General features: G+C 41.1%; 2 protein-coding genes across 2 annotated transcripts; one reads left to right on the top strand and one right to left on the bottom strand.

Annotated features, from left to right (window-relative positions):
- Positions 1 to 8387: 8387 nt before the first annotated feature.
- Positions 8388 to 13687, top strand: LOC115670654 (uncharacterized). The gene is made up of 10 exons (XM_030591975.2): positions 8388 to 8751; positions 9120 to 9150; positions 9246 to 9394; positions 10220 to 10311; positions 10418 to 10425; positions 10542 to 10613; positions 10743 to 10910; positions 12817 to 12912; positions 12999 to 13112; positions 13320 to 13687. Exons 1-10 carry the CDS (start codon positions 8732 to 8734, stop codon positions 13455 to 13457), a joined length of 888 nt encoding a protein of 295 aa, XP_030447835.1. The 5' UTR covers positions 8388 to 8731; the 3' UTR covers positions 13458 to 13687.
- Positions 13688 to 14202: 515 nt separating this feature from the next.
- LOC115670655 (tetraspanin-3-like) lies at positions 14203 to 17494 on the bottom strand. The gene is made up of 2 exons (XM_030591976.2): positions 16720 to 17494; positions 14203 to 14784 (listed from the first exon to the last, which is right to left on the bottom strand). The coding sequence occupies exons 1-2, from the start codon at positions 17230 to 17232 to the stop codon at positions 14440 to 14442; spliced, it is 858 nt and encodes a 285-aa protein (XP_030447836.1). The 5' UTR covers positions 17233 to 17494; the 3' UTR covers positions 14203 to 14439.
- Positions 17495 to 18566: the final 1072 nt, after the last annotated feature.

Here is an 18566-nt window from a genome sequence, read left to right as displayed (position 1 = left end):
TTGGTTTAGTTCTTGAGTAGATGAGAGAGCGTGTGCATATATAGAGGGCTTCGGACGCTTGACGAAGACGACGTCATGTTCAGTCATACATTTCCAGTTACGCAAGAGTGTAGACCAATTCCTCTATTTCACTTTCTTTTTAGGTCACGAAAAATATATTAGTCATTAGATCCAACCATGTGGCTGCTGAGTGCTGCCATTATATCCCAATTCCTTTCACTCGAAAGTCCTCGTGGGTCTATTTTTACGTATTAAATTTAAACACGCATAAAAATTGTTATTATTTTAAACAATCGATTGATTTATGAAATTACAATTACCCAATTGACCGTGATGAATGTGAGCACCACATAAAAATTCTTATTTTTATTTTATTGTTTCCAAAAGTCCGCTTGAAGAGTTTAGACGCTTGTGTGGAAAATGAAGAAAAATTCACTAGGTTTGAAAACTAAGCCGAGGTGTTTTCCAGAAAATAACGTGCTGTTCCGAAAGAGGCAAAGAAGTGGGCCAAAGGTCATAAGGAAAATGCGTGTGGTAAAATAGAGAATGACACGATGCCAATTCCCCAGTGCAGACTTCTAAACAAACATAAAAAAGAAAAAGGGTTAATACCACAAAAAACTCCAAACTCTATAACAATTTTACCTCAAATTATTTTTTTTATCATGAAAAATCTCAAGCCGATACACATATGACAAATATACCCTAAACTAATATTTTGACCACTAAAAACCCCAAACTGATACATTTGTGATAAATTTACCCTCCGTTACTTTCCGTTGAATTGAATTAATACCATAAAAAATCATAAACTGGTATATCTGTGACAAATGGAGAGTAAAACATAAAACCGGTATATCAGTTAACTGTCGCATGTCATTTAACAAAGCAATTTGAGAGTAAAATATAACCGAAACAAACTGAGGGTAAATTTGTCACAAGTATACTAGTTTGGGGGTTTTGGTGGTCAAAAAATTAGTTTGGGGTAAAATTGTCACAGGTATACCAGTTTGGGGTTTTTCGTGATATTAACCCAAAGAAAAAAGACCAAGGCTTCAGGTCTAATCACGCATAATTTTTTTTTGTGCCGAAAGAAATTATCTGACGAACTTAGCATGTATATTGGATAAATACGAAACGACGAATTTGACGAGACTCTCATGAAACCTATACGAGACTTGACATTTTTTGTGATGCAAATTTATTTTAGTATTAAGTTCATTAAGTGATTGCTTAGCGTATAGATAGAAGAATTACTTTTTTTTTTGGTCGGAAGATAGAAGAATTACTTGACTCGGCAAATTTTCATTATTTTACTCATTAGTTTGTCAGCAATGCTATGGCTAAACTTTTTATACCACATAGATATATAAACATGTGGACTCCATGTACGAGACGATTGTTCACATACTATATATTGGCTTGAACCTATATGGTCTAATTATGATGTCATAATGTCTTACTATATTTAGTCACAGGTACGATTGATTAGACCTAGGTATTTCTTCGCTGGACAACGATTGTCGCACAGACCATCTCCATTTACTTTTCTTCCCGCATGTCATGTTTTTCGTACTTCCTGCTTCCATTTTCCAACATTTCATTCGGTCCTCGTGCAAATTTCCAATGGAACCCGCCCATCACGACCGGTACGATCGAGAACTTTCTTACAGGAAATGAAAGATGATGACCAAAGCACTCTCACTCCTAAAACTTATCAACGCTCCCCCAATTTTCTTGGATTACAACTGACAAGTACGACAAAAATTCTTGGAGAAAACGAGAGAAACGCCAATTGGAAAAAAGAGGAGGGGAAAGAAAGTGACAATATCTATTGTTCAATCTTGACAAATTGGCATCATGGACTTGACACTGGAACAGTGTTTCACTTGGCGGTCTCTCTTGGAGTCGCTTCATCTCGGATGCATTCTTGGAGATTTAGGCACATGTCTTCCATCCCTTCAAGTCATCCTCTGTTGTAACCAGTCTTAATCATGTATATTCATAATCGTATGGACTAAGTTATGTCGATTTATTGGCCTAAATTGAGACTCGCATCACCAAAGACGAAAAGTATCGAATGGTACATGGTTGAATTGAAATGCAATCCAAGGTGCAAAATGTTTTGAACTTAGATGCTTCATTCTTGTCGTAATCACTTATGGGCAAGCAAATTAATTTTCTTATTCGATTGAAAGGAAATACTTGCTGTAATGGGCAATATCGTGACCCTTGCGAATCAGGATAAGATGGGCTATCAAACACCGGCCAAGAAGGTACCTTAAGGTCAATAAAACTCCATTCTTTTGGCTTGGGGCGGCGCACTTCAACGAAGAGATTTGTGAAGATTGTAAGTCATCCAAATATAGAATTGCTGCATCACAAAGATGTGGGACAAATCGCCTTTCGAAATAATGAATCGATATTTATCGTAAAAAGAATTCGATGTTGTTCATCGTAACTTTTCACATATAGGGTCCAAGTGCCCGGTCAAGATTATGTTATGAATGATAGGCTCGTTTGATATTTTATTGGCGCACTCGAGACGCTAGCTATGGACTCTGCAAAACTATAGTGAATGACTGTGTCAACACTAGGGAAGACAGCAGTGTGAATGGTCTCCTTACGATCCTCCCAACTGGAGTAAACAGCTGCATTGCAAGCCAAATTCAATCAAAATCACAGCAAAGGGCTTCCCCCTTCAATGCTGCTTCATCCCAACCATTCACAGTCTCATGCATGCATGCCCGCATGAGAGAAGCAATCCGCTCCATCCTCCTTCAGACAGGACACTGTCAAAACCCACGAACGTTAAGGTTAAGCCCCCACGGATCCAGAGCAGAGTCATACATCGCCCGATGAGAAAAGCACCATCCATGCTTGCTTGCACGTACGAGACACATGATTGTCTCCACACTAACCACAACCTGTCTCCATCATGTCCCAACCACTCGAGGAAAAGGAAAATGCTAAATTGGACACACTTCGTTTGACTTCATAGCAGCAGTTCCAATCAAAACTAAACTTACCTGATTCATCCTTGGACACTGATCTAATCATGGGAGAGAGGGTTGGGATCTTTCAACATTCAAATGGCCCTCGACGTTTTGTCGAGTACAGAATACTTAAATAATTTTACGAGCGATTCGAATGCGCTTATCGATCAGTTCGTTGTATACCTTCCTTCCATCGCTGCGATCTTTCAGTCCATTAAGAAAATAGGATTAGTTATCTTCTTAAACTACTTGATGAGTAAGCACAAAGAGAGAGAGAGAGAGAGAGAGAGAGAGAGAGAGAGAGAGAGAGAGATTATGAGGGTTTAAGGGAGAAGGTGGGTTAAGGTTGGTGGAGAGCTGGTAACTCGTTGCGCACATGTAGTGAAAGAAACCTCTTTAGCAACTCCATCCACAGAAAGTAAAATGATTTGTGGATGAAATGATTTGCGGGTAAAAATCAGTTAAGACTACTATCATCCGATGTCTTTAGTGATATTTTGGCATCATTACAAGATACCGTCGTAAAGTAATGTTATCATGACTTTATATCAATTGCACTACAACAAAAAGATTACATGTCATAATAGGACTATTTAAATTACAAGATCTCAAGAGAATACTGTACAACTAATAGTTAAATTTTTTTTGCTAATCCGTGCTCATCACAAGGATAAAGTGTATTTATTTCACTGAATATAAGTTAAGAATGATCGTGAATTTAGTTCAAAATTGAAATATCATTACTCGAGTGTAATACGGCATGTGTTTTATATGCATATAAGTCCACTCACTTTGAAAGAACGACTAATTTTCGTCAAATTTGGTAAATGCATGGGAGGCTGAAATTTTATCGAAAATCACCTAAATACTTGCTTTTTATATAAAAGTACAGGTATTATAGTCATAGCGAAACCCCGATTGGACATATTATGTCACGTCAGCATGACTCCTGATCTAGTGCCACAATTCAAAAGATTTTTTTTTCTTTCTGTCAAATAGCAACAAAGGACCTTTTTCCTTCTCCACCTTCCAACAAAAAATGCAAGGGTGAAAAACATTCCGAGTCCAACCAAATGCGAAGCGTCCAATTTCATCTTTTCTTTTTCCACTGCATTGAAACTTCTAATCCAAAGTGAACAAATTTCCCACTCCCACCCCTTAGAAAATTCCCAAACTCCAACTTCGCGGCGGAAGTAGTTAAGCTTGTACTAACACCATCATCTCTCTCCGTCTCTTTTCCTCGTATGGTACGTACTTAGCGTGTGGACCCTTCCTTTTGAAAGGAATCCATCCGCGATGGTGAGCAAGTCAACTTTTACTCGATCGTTTTTACCCATTGTCCTCGTGAAATCGGATCTTCCAAAGGACCCGTTTTCATGTTCTATGCATGGAGAGAACTGATTCGCAATGTAAACGCGAGAACCGCTCTTCGACTTCGCCTTCCGGCCCATACATAGGAAAGACACGTTTCTCACGCAAAGGGCACCACCATCGCCGAAGTACAGCCTTTCGTCCGATCTGTTCGACGAGTTTTATTGAAGGTTAGAGACGTGTTTGACGGGTTTTCGGGCATATCATACCAGCATTGTCTTAGGAAATGATGTTGTGATTGAAATAACGTAATGACTCAGCTAATGCTCATTTTTAATCACAATCGTAGATTGAAATTCTGCGGGCGAGATGCACGGCATGAAAGAAAAAGAGAAAGTTCAGAAGGGAAAAAAACAATAAGGATCAATGAGCAATCGTGCAATAAAATAAGACTCGCCACGCTAGCTACGATTGTTATTATCCTAATACCATGTAAATATATATTTAAACACGATAATATATAATTCAAGCAACGAAAACGAAAGCTGGTGGATCGGGCACAGCGTGATGCTAACCCTAAGCTTTTCCCTTAAAAAACTAATATGTAGGAAGAAAAACGAAGGAGGAATTTTCCACCATGTACTTGCTTTTGAAGACTAATATGACCAGACATTCAAAGGGGACTGTCTTGGACATTTCAGTTTGTTCCTCAATTAAAGCGAAGTCTGCCGGAATGGAACGCCATATCAATCACATGGGATTTGGTCTGAACGCCCAGTTGAAACAACAGATGACCGATGTTTTCTGCAGAGATCAGCATAAACTAAAGATTAAGGATTATAAAAACCATTTGATGAACAGCGTCCTTCCATGAATGGCCTCGAATTGTCATCATTTTCTTCTAGATCTCTCTCTCTCTCTTTCGATCTCACCACAGCTTCTGTTTTCCTAATTTTCCACTGTTTCATTTTCTTCTCTAAAACCCCACACGGTTTTAGCCAAAGGGTCTCATTTCTCTCTCTTACAGTTTTCCACTAAAGAACTCTTGTAACAGTAGCAGGGAGGACTACAGCTAAGGATGAACGATTGGGGATCGAATGACTTGAAAGAATTTCATCTAGGAATTTTCTTAGCCGGTGACTACGATGGCTTAGCGTACACGGTGTCATGAGTGCACGAGAGACTACAAAACCCCACGTGGTCAAGCCCCCTCCCTCTTGTTAACGTCAAAGCTCCAGAAGCAGCAGCATGTCATCACGTTCAATAGCATGCCTGGTATAGGAATTTTGATTACCGACTCTTGTCTACTTCTTTAAGAGAGCTAGAATAGGAAGTGGTCCAACGGCCGACAATCATCATCTACATCGAAATTCCTCACAAGTTTGGTGCGTGTTTGAATGGGTTTTAACTCGTTGTGCCAACAGAGAAGCACGTTGAAGTCGTCAAATGAACATTGGATCACAACTAGGGTAGTTGCTCTGACTCTAAATATAATGACATGATCATTTTCATGGAGGCCGAAAGCCTAAAAAGAGCATTCGAACGGTCACTTTTGGAAAGCTATGTCTCTACTAATTGATTTAAGTCACGAGTTCTCTTTTTATCCTATGTAGCATTGGACGTCACACTCGAGATCCTAGAAACGAACGAATCATTTGTTTCGTTATTAAGGCTCTGTCCCAAACATCGGCCTCTTGTGTCCATGACAAGATATTAAGCTGTCATCGTAACTTTCAAATGATCAAACTGAATAAGCATTCAGATTGTCGGGTCTTTGCGCTCGTGCCTTTTGGCCATAAGAAAAAGAATATACATTGCATGTGATGTAAAAGAATAGACGTGAAGTTCTTGAAGACAACCACACGGGCAATTCCTAGAAGTGACTCAAAATGCTGACCGAAAGATGTTAAAAGAATAGATGGGCTGCATACCACACTATAGAGATTGGATTGATTCCGATATGGGAATTTGGGCCCGGGCATTGGAAGGAAAAAGAATGATTAGGTTGATGTACTATTATCCATTTACTTTTGTGGACTGGAAAGTAACAACGCTGGACATCATCGAAAGGACAACGAGGGCCGATGTCTCTATTCAGGGCTTTTCCCCCCACAACGAGCCCAAAACGTTATAACCCGAGAGGTCAGATTCGGCAGCCACAACCCGCAACGGATCATGCCCAGTTTGTCGTTATTGAAGTCTCGAGAACGACAATCGTTACAGTAAACACTAAACAAGGGATGTTGAGGAAAATTAACGTTAAACTCGCATCAATTAGGGGTGATCGATTCTCGATCCGATCCGGTTTCACCTATGAACCAAGAACCAGATCACCTTGTTTTGGACCGTCCAGTCTAATCCGATTCTCGGGCGGTCCAACGGAATTGATGAAGAGAGAGGAGTTTGTATTTTTTTTTTGCGCAGATTGCACGCGCTCTCCAAAAAATCCTTATCCAACTGAACGAAACGCTTATATATGGGGAGAGAAACTAGGAGAGGGTGGATTCTGTTATGTTCAATGTGCTTCGCTAACGCGCTCCTTTTTGCTTTACGTTTTGGAGACAAGAGGGAAAGAGTGAGAGAGAGAGAGCCGGCTTTCTTTTTTAGTGGCACAGGCTTTCCTTTTTTTGTGGGCTTTTACTCTCTCTAGGCTCAACTTATTTCTCTTCCGAGTGGGCTATTATTCTTGCTGGGCTCATTTGGGCTTTGAGCTAATTAGGGACTTTCAATATCGGGCCTGTCCGGCGGTCCGGTTCCCACCCTAGAACCGGGAATCGGATCGGCTCCCCTGGGAATACGTTTTGGAGACATGAGGGAAAGAGTGAGAGAGAGAGAGAGAGAGCCGGCTTTCTTTTTTAGTGGCACGGGCTTTCCTTTTTTTGTGGGCTTTTACTCTCTCTAGGTTCAACTTATTTCTCTTCCGAGTGGGCTATTATTCTTGCTGGGCTCATTTGGGCTTTGAGCTAATTAAGGACTTTCAATATTGGGCCTATCTGGCGGTCCGATTCCCACCCTGGAACCGGGAATCGGACCGGCGCCCCTAGGAACTGGCTGGTCCGGTTCGAACGGTTCCCAATTCGGATGGTTCCCATTGCACACCTCTTTAATGTGCGGATTAAACATATACCCTGCCGTATAGTACTGTGTAGGATTGTGAAATTAGTGGGTCGGGTTGCATTTGGTCGAAAATGGTCCAACCCAATTTAACCCATTTATATGCTATATAAATTTAGTACCCATACTTGATTCGTACACGTATTCGTACCTAACCCATTTACAGTAACAAATAATGCGGAGGAATTGAAATTTTAATTAAATGGAATGCAAGATATTGAAGAATATGATTTATGCTGATCATGGATTGCAATGACGAAAACTAAGATTAGAATATTATATAAAAATAACAATGTCAAGTGCAACCAACGAAAAATACATACGAAACTTATAAGATTAATAAAATAAAATAAAAATTAACAAGGGAAAAAAAGCCGTCTTGATATTTTTAATAAGACTGAAGTCGAGTCCATCTTACGGGCCCACCGAGGCTTCTCTAAACTTGGAATAGTTCGAGGAAGCCATTATTTTCTCATGGAGGGTAAAGAGAGAGTCATGAAGGTGGATTGGATTTGGATAAACTCATTTTACGTCCATATATTTTGTGTTTTATCATTTTAAACGCTTTTATAATTTACTTGCTGAACATACTTAACTCATATAATAACTCAGCTCGTCAAAATTCGAGTTAAAAAATTAGTTAATAATAGATATACTATCGCGAGATATTAGGACATTATTCCTTTTATATTTCCATTTCTTTAATCATGTCAAGTATAATAAATGAAGCAGCTACGTTACGATATTCGTAAAGACGGTGATGTTTTAGATTCTCCACCTCGTGGAAATCCACGGCCGGTCCGAGCCCGACTAACGGTTGTGCGCATCCCGCATCGAACGCAACGACACCGTGTCGGCACCGGCCTCGCTCTTTGTCTCTCGCCCACGCGTCTACCGGTCGCCTCCCTTTGTCCCCCTCGGCCCTCTCTCTTCATATAAATTATATGTCCAATGAGATTTCTCTGTAGAAGAAGGGAAGGCGTGGGACTTGGTGGGAGTCAAAAGCGAAGTCGTCCAAAGCTCCCAACTTTGACTTTTCCTTGTTTGGTCAGCCAAGAATGCGCATTGGGCTTTGGCTTGGATTGAAGTTTGAACGTGCGTTTCAATTTCCCAACACGCCATCTCGTCCCTTTTTCGCCGTCTTCTGATTGCCCAAGTTCATCTTCTTCTTCTTCTTCTTCTTCTTCTTCAAGAAACCTTCGTACGCTTCCATCGCCATAGCCATCGCAACCACAGGCCTCTCTCTGGGTAACGAACTGCATTTGGAGAGCTTGGTCAGTGGGGTTTTAGTCTCGGGAGGCCTTTGCAAGATGGTGCAGCTCAAGGAATTGTATCCTCCTCTCTGTTTTTCTCCGATAAAGTTTGAATTTTTTCACCATTCTCGTGCAGATATCTTTCTTCTCTTTCCAGTTTTCCCGGCTGCTGAAATTGCTTGCAGGGTGTTCGAATGAATCCCCCATGGAACTGGAAAATAAGAGGCATTCGGTCTTATTACTTTCATCGCTTATGTTCCTGTTGGGGTGTACCCTTCAAGTCCCTCAGTTGACCCAATGCCTGGGGTGCTTTAGTTTTCAAAGTACCCATTTGTTGATGAAATCACAACCCGTTCGTACGGTACTTGTTGTATATCTGAACTGCCATATGAGTCCTTTCCTTTTTTTGCGTTACTCCTTAACTTCTTGCCTTTACGGAATGAAGCCGAATTGTCATGCCAATATCACTAGAAGAAGTAAGTTCTCCTTAAATCTGTTGCTCTTTTAATACTAATCTTGCTTTGTGGCTGCCCGATGTAATATGTTGTTGTGATGGGTCACTTGATTGCAGTATCAGATAGCTCAGATGTATACGGTCACGAAGATGCAACTTCAGAGCAGAACAGATACCGAGGGGGTGGATATTTTGGAGAGTAGACCCTTTGAAGACAGCGAATTCGGAAAAGGTCATTACACTTCTAAAGTCTATCGCTTGCAGAGGTAAGGATATCACTGTTTTTAAATTCTCAATTTAAACTGTGTTGCTCAATCAAATCATTGGTTTAAAAGTTGCTGCATTGGTCCTTACCATTGCTTTTGTTTTCTCGTTGAATATTTGATTGCTCCATTAGTTAAGAATGCTGCTGCTTGGACAGAATGGTGAATAACTGGAGAATTGTAGCGTCCCCATATTTTCACTTTTGGTTTACATGATCTGACGGTGCCTTCTGACAGTGGTAGTCGTACCTTAACATTCTATTACAATGTAGCCATGTTTGGTATTGCCATTCCTCTTTCTTAAAATAGTCACAGTTACTCTTTTCGGGTTAGGTTAAGAACATCCGTTCCTAAAATGTTTATTGGGTAGAGAGAGGTTGTGATTGTTGTATCTAGATATAAATCCTTTATACGGTTGACAGTCACCTATGAAGTTCCACGTTTCAATGTGGCTGTTCACTTTGTCTTTAGTCTTTTGCATTGTCATGATTATTGTAATCTGAGAATCCATCCTCACCACATCTTGTTACTTGGAATTTATCTGGTGCAGCGAACCCCCTGGATAAGTACCATAGTTTAGTTCAAGGTTGTAGAGTATAAAAACTTCTTTCTTTTTGCTAATTTTACAATTAGGTAAGAGTACTTGATTGCATTTCTTTTCCTTCTAAGCCCTTTATCTTGCTTCTTGGTGCCCTCTCTCTGTCTCTGTCTCTCTCTCTCTCTCTCTCTCTCTCTCTCTCTCTTTGATTTTGTTGATCTTATCGACATCTCAAGCTCATCATGTTTTGCCACAGTAACAGTTTCCTTCCCTTATGCTTGTTTGTGCAGCAAAGTTCCCGCTTGGTTGACTACTTTTGCACCAGCGGATGCTCTAATCATCCAAGAGGAAGCTTGGAATGCTTACCCAAGATGTAAAACAGGTTTGCCATATCCTTGCAATGTCGTTTTTTCTTTGAATTTTGTTTCTTGAACAAGCACTAATCCTTTTTTCGTGTGCTCATTGCAAATGGATACGATCTCCTTCAGTACTCAAGGTAATAGTTATGTTCTAGCAGTTTGTAGCTTTTTTACTCTAAAACATATTTCTAGAACTGGATGCTTGCACTATATAGTGCAGTGAATTGGGCTTATTTTTGTCTGCATTTTGCAGTGTCCATACTTTACAAAGTTTAGTCTAACTATTGACACCATCCACAAGGCTGACAACGGGCAATCAGAAAATGTAAGTTCTTCAAGTCTGGGTCATTCTATTTGAGTCTCCTCGTATGTCACTTTCTTTTCAGAAGTAGAATGATGCCTTGCTCTTCTTAATCTCTCTGGCATGTACTAATATCAAATCTTGCAAAACTAGGTTCATGGCCTAAGTGAAGAACGACTAGCAACCCGGCAGGTGGAAATCATCGATATAGCTTCCGCTACGACAGATTATTGGAGTTATGCAATTGCAAGAAGTGATGTGGACTTCTCGAAATTCAAGTCAGTCAGAACTGGACGTGGTCCTCTTTCAGAAGGTTGGCAGGTCTGGATTCTCATACCACTTATATCTCCAATTTTAGCTTATATTTGAGCATATGGAAACTCTGTGGTCAGTTTATTTGTGCTATCCATCGTGGAAAGAAGCATGGTTATATGCACTCCCTTCTCATATGAGCAAACAAGAGTCTCCTTTTTTTCTAATATTTAAGAAATTTTACTAGAAAAAAGGGCACAGCACCCTATACAACCCATCTCAATGCACAAAACCCAAGCACCAATAGGCACAAACTCACACCTAGTCAAACTAATCCCAATTCAACCAAAAAAAGAAAAAAACTAATCCCAATGCCCCACAGAAGAGGCCAATGGGCCCATTATCCGAACCTGAAACTAAACCCAAAGTTCCAATTGCAAAATAAACGAATGAATACTCTCATCTACTCAAATCCAAAGACAATGAACTAGAATCAGTATAATTCTTGCTCTTCAGAACATCGGTCAAGCACCAGCAGAAAAACAACCATTCCTGGAGAACTACTCAACTTTCACCAGAGAAACTACTCAACATGTATGGACCAGTTCCTGCACAATGGTTTAAACTCATCAGAAACCAATTTCCTTCCAGTAGAGATAAAACCTTCAAATGCAACCTTTACAGAAAGCATAACAAGGGCAGTGTCTCTGTGACTTAAGAGTGATTTTATCGCGCAACACCCTATTCCTCTCCTTCCAAAGGTGGTAAGGAGTAGCATTTCAAACTCATGAGAACAACCTCCAACTCTTCCCTTTCATATTCTGAAGTGCCCAATTAAATTCAAATTCCAGTCACTAGCAGCTCTAGGATGTCCAAGTAAAAGCAAGGCATGCTCCCAAATCTGCTTTGAGAAGGTACGGCTGAAGAATAGATGCAGCTTGAATTCTATATGCTGATTACACAAAATACAATTATCATCAATAGCACTCCCGATTTTCACCCTATCAAATGTAGACAGCCTGTTTCGCATGATCAGTCATGAAATGAAGCTGAACTTTGACACATTTGTTTGAACCAAACCAACCTATGCCGTATAACTTTCCTGCCACTTTTACTCGAAAGTTTCCAATCCTTTACAAAGCCAAAAGAACCATTAGAAGAACCAGTGTATACCACCCTATCAGAGGAGTTCACATCTGGTTGTAAGGTACTACACAAAGCTGATTGAATTTTTACAACAATCACATCAGTAACTCAGGAGATACTTTCGCCATTACCAGCAATATGCTTCATGTGAGGCTTCAAGAAATTTCTGAACTCGAGCAACTTCCTCTTTGCATGTGTGCTATCTGACTTTGCTGAAACTTGCCATAAAGAGGAGCCCTTCAGCAGGTTATTATTCAGCTAAGCAATCAATCCATAATGAGCCTGATTGAAGCAGTAAATGCAATGGTCTTTTTAGTACACAGGCAGAATTTCACGGGGATAAGTTCTTCAGACCCAAACCACCTTTATACTTAGGAAAACAAAGCTCAGACAACTTATGTTGCTGTTATTTTCCCATTGCTACCCTTCCATAAAAAAATGCAGGGCATCTCCATTCAATGGCCTTTATCGCCTTTTTTAGGCAAGATAAAAATCTGACACCAGCAATTCACCATGCAAGACACCACGGACTTTATCAATTGCAGCCTACCAGCAGAGCTAAGTTTCTTTGCGGCCCATGAGTCTAATCTCTAGTGACTTATCCTGTGTTTCAGGAGCTTGTTCTTTTTCTCCCTCATATTCACGTGCTTAGCTGCTTTCCCCCTCCTGTTCTTTTCTCAAAGTGATGTCCGTAACCGGTTGAATGATGTGAGCACGGAAGAACTTGTGTATAACATGTTGTGTGGGTGCTGACTTGCAGTGTTTCTTTACATGCAGTACCATGTATGCTTTACTGATCATAGTTGTGGGATTCTGATAATGTCTGCAGAGCAAGTGCAATCCAGTTATGACAGCATATAAATTGGTGACTATTGATGCACCGTATTGGGGTTTTGGTTACCGACTTGAACAAGCTATGCTCTCGGTAAATTAGCTCGCCATCTTCCCAAAAAAAAGTTGTACTCAAATCTAGATTTCCTCGAAACTGATCCTTCCCCATTCTTTGTGTAGGGTGAAAGAGCTCTTTTTATAGAAAGTCATCGCAACTGTTTTAGCTGGATTGACGATTGGTTCGGATTGACCATTCAGAAAGTACGTGAACTTGAACGCTGTTTGCTACCCGAGGTATGGAGGTCCTGAAACTGTTACTCACCCGTAGAATTTTACTGTAATATTTGCATTCTCTGGTTCTCTTGGTAGAACAGGGAATCCTTGTGAAGGATTGCTTCTAACATGTTTCTAGTTCACAGCCAGGAAAAGAAATCTTTCCTAGTTTTCCTTTTTGACCAATGATGAAGCAAACTAATAATTGTTGTTCGTTCGATGAAACAGAGAATTGCCAACCCGACTACACCGAAGAGCATCGAGGAGCATGAAATGAGATTTCCAATCAACAGTGAAGACATTCATAGCGAGAGGCCTCAGCTAAAATCGGACCGGCGACCCATTCCTGTGGAACAAGAATCTTAAGCTGTCGAGTGTGTTAGCCTGTTATTAGGTCTACTGGTGATGTATTCAGCCCTGCAGATGCGAGGAAGGAGCATGGTTCATACATGCATTGTCCAGATTAAATTCCTTGTGTGTATGTGAAACCTCTATTCTTTCACTTAAAACTTTATAGGAAAATGTCTAAATTATTTCAAATACAAAATCCTCCGGTTGTTTTCTGAAAGCACGCAGAAAAACAACCGGGTTTATGACGGGTTTGAGATATAATCATGACCAAGATCTGCGTCGTCGCCATCGCATACTGAACAGAAACTCAATGGAAACATCTGTGAAGCGACGCCACTTGTACTGGAAAAGTTCAATAAGAACGGGTAAACTTCAGCATTAACTGTTCACGTGCATTGATGCCCGTTGGACCAGCCTCCTATGGACGGTGATTCATCCTTCGGAGACAGTAAGGGCTTACCCATGTTATATGGTCTCTCTCTGCTCCATAACATCTTCTTCTCAGAACCCATTTCTCGCCCTTTTCCTTGCTGATAAAAGTTTTACGGATGCAGTACTTTGGCACCCTTTCACGTGCTGACCGCCCAATGATTTATACTTTTTCTTCGTGGAAAACCTGGGTAGTTTCAGACGAAAACTAATTCATTCCTAGCTCATTTCGAAGTACAAAATTGAAACCTCAGTGACATGCTTACCGCAAGACCGCCCGTGTACAGAAATCCAATCATCCTTGTAATACATATGTCATGAACCATAGTCATCACAGCAATAAGTCTAGACACTCATATACTCCTACATATCCATCATACAACTTCAATTTCGTGCCGCTACATCTCCATGACATTGACAGTCATTTTGCTTCTATTCCAAAAAGAAAACTTGAGGAGCAATCAGGAAAAGACGATTTGCCACTGGCACATCATGTAAAACCAACCCTTCAAAGCTATTAAACAATACCAAGCAAACCAGTGAATTACATGATAAAATGACATAAGCGCTAGAACTGGAGCCTACTAGGCTGTGCCTTGGTCATCCGGGCTTCGCCATAGGGCTCGTCATTGTCGATGCGTTTGTTGTTCCTGTAGGCCGCGCAACCAATCACGTAGGAGATCAGCAGGAGGATCAGTATGATGATGTTGATGATCGAGACCTTCCTCCAGCTGTGGCGGAGGCTGGCAAGCACCCCGGCTTTGCAAGAGCTGCACGAGTAACACAGCTGATCCTGGTCGTTGCTCCACAGGGAGCAGTCATTGTTGGTCCCTACTAGCCCGCCTCCCGGGTTCCAGTAGGTCTCGTTCACATAGGTGTAGCCACAGTCCGTCGGCGGTTTGCAGCATCCAGACTGCCCAAATCAAATGGAAGAAAATTCATCACATTCTTCCATAAATTAACGTGGAAACTACAATCTACCACAACAAAAGCCGCCGAAAATTGCTGTGTTAATTAGAGCATTCCGGAACCACATTTCTGCTAATATCAAAAGTCGTACAATTGACACATCATGAGATCTTGAAACTAAATGGGTTCCTGAACACATAAAACGTGCAATTATAGAGGCCGTCCTCGTGTAGGAAAAGAAAATGACATAAAGCGAAACAACCCAGAATCATGATTAAACATCACTAGCCTAATAAAGCAAAAAGTGATCAATAACTGAGACTACGACGGTGACCTCCAGTACGCTGGACACAAGGAGAATATGGCAGAGGCAAATGCTCGACCAAATCTCGGACGATTTCTACGAACATCATAGACGAAGGAAGGGATAATCGCTCGTCCCTCCAACGTGAAATGTCGGGGCCTAGGAGCGAGTGGTCCCGGAAAAAGAGATTGCAAGATCATGTGAGGGTGCTAAATGAATCGTCAATTTTTGGCTAAAGTTTTGTTTTTTACATGCGTTTTGGGGGTATGTAAGGATCCCTTATGACGTACCCAAAATCCCGCCTTTGTTAACATTCAAGGAAAGCTACATTGTAAGCGACAAAACGTAAAAGACGGAGTAAAAGTTCTCGACTTAAACAAGAAACCCACGTTCCGTGATGGAAAAAGGCAAATGGACAGAACTATTCGCCCGAGAGAAAAAGCCACCCAAAAAGATTTTCAAAAAGAGATTCTCGTACCCTTTTTCATGACAAGATATGCTCGCGCTTGCTTTGGATATTCGTAGAAGTGGTAAAAGATAAAGACCAGGAGATGCAGAGTTCTCTCCTGTTCCAGCCTCAGATACTAGACAGCTAACGAGCAAAATGTGGAGAAATTTTTTTTAAAAAAATCAAAAGCTAAACGCTTAGCAAATGAACGACAAAATTAGATTGTTTAATAATCAAGGAGAAAATTTCCCTCGCGAGTTAGACAATTCTCCTCGTTTTCTCCGTAGTTCTTCTCATCTCTGGTGATAAATGGAGAAAACACAAACTATGTTTTCGTTTCAAAAGCCGGTTTAATTGCTTTCGCATCGAATGCCAGACAACAAACCGGGGCTCTGCCCATTTCTAGGAGAAAACATCATCGTCGTCGTCGTCGTCATCATCATCGTCGACCCACGTTAACCACTCCACTTCCCCCGGTGCAGCGAGCCGTACCACCGCCCCACGTGGCCCCACTAAATACCATCCATAAACTATTCATCAAAAAGACAACCCCTGATGTTGAATCATAGGGTCTCCCCCATTTTCAAAAAATTGATTGAATCGGTGCTGTTTCCAGCTTTGACCGACTGCTGTGCGCAGAGCCAGCAGTAACGCACAAGAAACCTCAAAGTTTCTTAGCGGGATCTATACCGCCCAGCTTGTCGTACACTTCAACGGACAAACAGAAAGAGGGGAAAATAACAAACAAAAAATGAAGCGCCAAATGTTGAATAAAATATCGGGAAAATGTTAGATAAGAGCATTTACCAACTTGCGGAAATACAAAAGGACAGGTGTACGTGTATTATATATCTAAACAATTATTGCGGGAAAAAGAAAGAGGGAGAGGCCCCCCCCTCCCTTGCTTTGTCGCGTCCGCACTTCGACAACGAACCACATGTTCATCATTGATTAGCACCTTTCTCTTGTTTTACGAATAGTTAACTTGATTGATGAACTGTACTTATCGGGTAAATTAGGACGAAAGTTTTTCCTTTGCTCGTGTTTTGAAATGGGTTAGCAGGTGTCGTGCTCATACAACGACGAAGTGCAATCGAACTGTAGAACGTTTTGAAAGAGAGCTGGATGAAATCCGGGCAAAACCTAAAGAAAAGAGAGAAAGAGAAAAGAAGGGTTTTAGTTTGTACCTGGATAGGGTTGAGCTTGCGGGAGTAAAACATGCTCTCGGTCTCGGAGATGCCGTTGACGGTGACGGCCATCTTCTTGCACGCCTTGGAGTCCTTTATGCAGGAGCTGATCTTGCCCCAGTAGGAGTCGCTGGCCACGCGCTCCTCCAGCCACCCGGAGTAGTCCTGCAGGTAGTAGTCGCGGTAGGCGCGGTTGGGGACGGGCTGGCCCGACCCCTTGTCGGTGACGGCGTAGGCGAAGATGATGAAGCCGATGAGGGCGGCGATGACGAAGAACATGCAGAAGAGGTAGAGCCGCATGAGGAAGGTGTTACGGTAGCACGCCCCGGCGAACCCGGCAAGGGAGATCACCATGATGGCCACCCCGATCACGATGAGGGGCCACTGCAGGAACCTCATGCAGTCGGTCGAGTTGGCGCGGCTGCTCAGCCATATCCCGCCGCCGAGGATGGGGATCGAGAGGAGGAAGGTCAGGAAGTTGAGGAGGCCGATCAGGTGGTTGCTGGCCCTCATGGTGATCGATTTCTCCTTGGTCTTTTCCCTTCCTTCTGATGATGATGGAGTGACGGGTTCTTGCCGGATGGATCGAAAGCTGTGAAGGGTCAGTGTGCGAGGGAGTGATTCTTCATGTTGTTCATCGCAACGAAGGCAATTATATAGGGCTTAGGTGACTTCGCTTGCAGGGTTTCTCGTATTTATTATATAATGGGAAACAGGGTGTTTGAAATGGGATCTTTTCCGGGTAATGTTCATGATGGGATGATATTGTAAGTCTTTCGGCCCCGATGTCGTATGGTTTATGTATCCTCCATTTCGTTTTATTTTATTATCGCGGCCCGACTAACTGTTAACCAAGTATCGGTCTTACCTAACGATAAAACGATCGGATATTTTATGTCTCGAAGAAGCGGAGGGACGTCTCTAGCTCGTCGTGTCGTGTCACAGATATTTATCTTCTGAAGATATTTAGGATAATCCTTTTGAATTTCTATATGTATTTTGATTATGCATGCGTGATTTGATTTCCTTTAATTTGCGTAGATAATTTATCTATTAGAACCTATAAATAGGCTTTTCGTGTACTTTTTCTATATATCAAAATACGCATATATTCCTCAACTTTATTTTCCGCATTCTTAATCTCGACTTGTTGATTGGACCTGTATAATCTATCTTCAATCGAATTAACAAGAAAGAATTAAATTCGTACTCTCTATCTACGGTCTCGATAATCGACTAGCAATTATAAATTATTCGTGAATTGTAGCCTAGTGTATAATGTCGTCCAGGAACTTTTATGTTTTAATTTGTTCAACGTGATCCATAAACTTTTGGTACGTGTTCAAATCAGTCCATAAACTATATGAAAACGTTCAATGTTGTCTTTCAATTAATTCCACTCTATCGATAATATTAAACAATTTCATATGATTCAGAAATTAGATTGAACATGTATAAAAAATTCATGGATCATATTGAACAAATTAAAGTTTAATGGACTACATTGCACATTAGACAAAAATTTCGGGACCATTTGTGCCATTTTCTCTGCCAATATTTTATTGCTTCATGAAATGGAATTACCGGGAACAATTTTTTTTTCTTCCCATCCCAATGAAGAAAAACAAAAGAAAAGAGAAAGGAAGAGAGAGAGCTCTCGCGTGCCGCTTTGCAGGCACGCGTCCGTCGCTGAAACGTCCGAAAAATGACAAGACTGCCCTCGACTCGGATGGCGTGGTTACGGAAAGTGGCGAAACATAATTTATTTTCCGCATTCTTAATCTCGACTTGTTGATTGGACCTGTATAATCTATCTTCAATCGAATTAACAAGAAAGAATTAAATCC

Source organism: Syzygium oleosum, unplaced genomic scaffold (assembly GCF_021117445.2).
Source record: "Syzygium oleosum isolate NSW1041296 unplaced genomic scaffold, Sole_v2.1 Sole_v2.03, whole genome shotgun sequence".
In the NCBI taxonomy this organism is placed as follows: Eukaryota; Viridiplantae; Streptophyta; class Magnoliopsida; order Myrtales; family Myrtaceae; genus Syzygium; species Syzygium oleosum.
This window is presented reverse-complemented; position numbering and strand designations above follow the sequence as displayed.

Excerpts from the sequence above, each read along its gene's own strand:
- LOC115670654 (XM_030591975.2), top strand. The coding sequence starts at position 8,732 with ATGGTGCAGCTCAAGGAATT. Across the intron at positions 9,395-10,219 it reads AAAGTCTATCGCTTGCAGAG|CAAAGTTCCCGCTTGGTTGA; the intron begins GTAAGGATATCA and ends TTGTTTGTGCAG. Across the intron at positions 10,614-10,742 it reads ACAACGGGCAATCAGAAAAT|GTTCATGGCCTAAGTGAAGA; the intron begins GTAAGTTCTTCA and ends TTGCAAAACTAG.
- LOC115670655 (XM_030591976.2), bottom strand. The coding sequence starts at position 17,232 with ATGAGGGCCAGCAACCACCTGATCGGCCTCCTCAACTTCCTGACCTTC. Across the intron at positions 14,785-16,719 it reads GCAAGCTCAACCCTATCCAG|TCTGGATGCTGCAAACCGCC; the intron begins GTACAAACTAAA and ends TGATTTGGGCAG.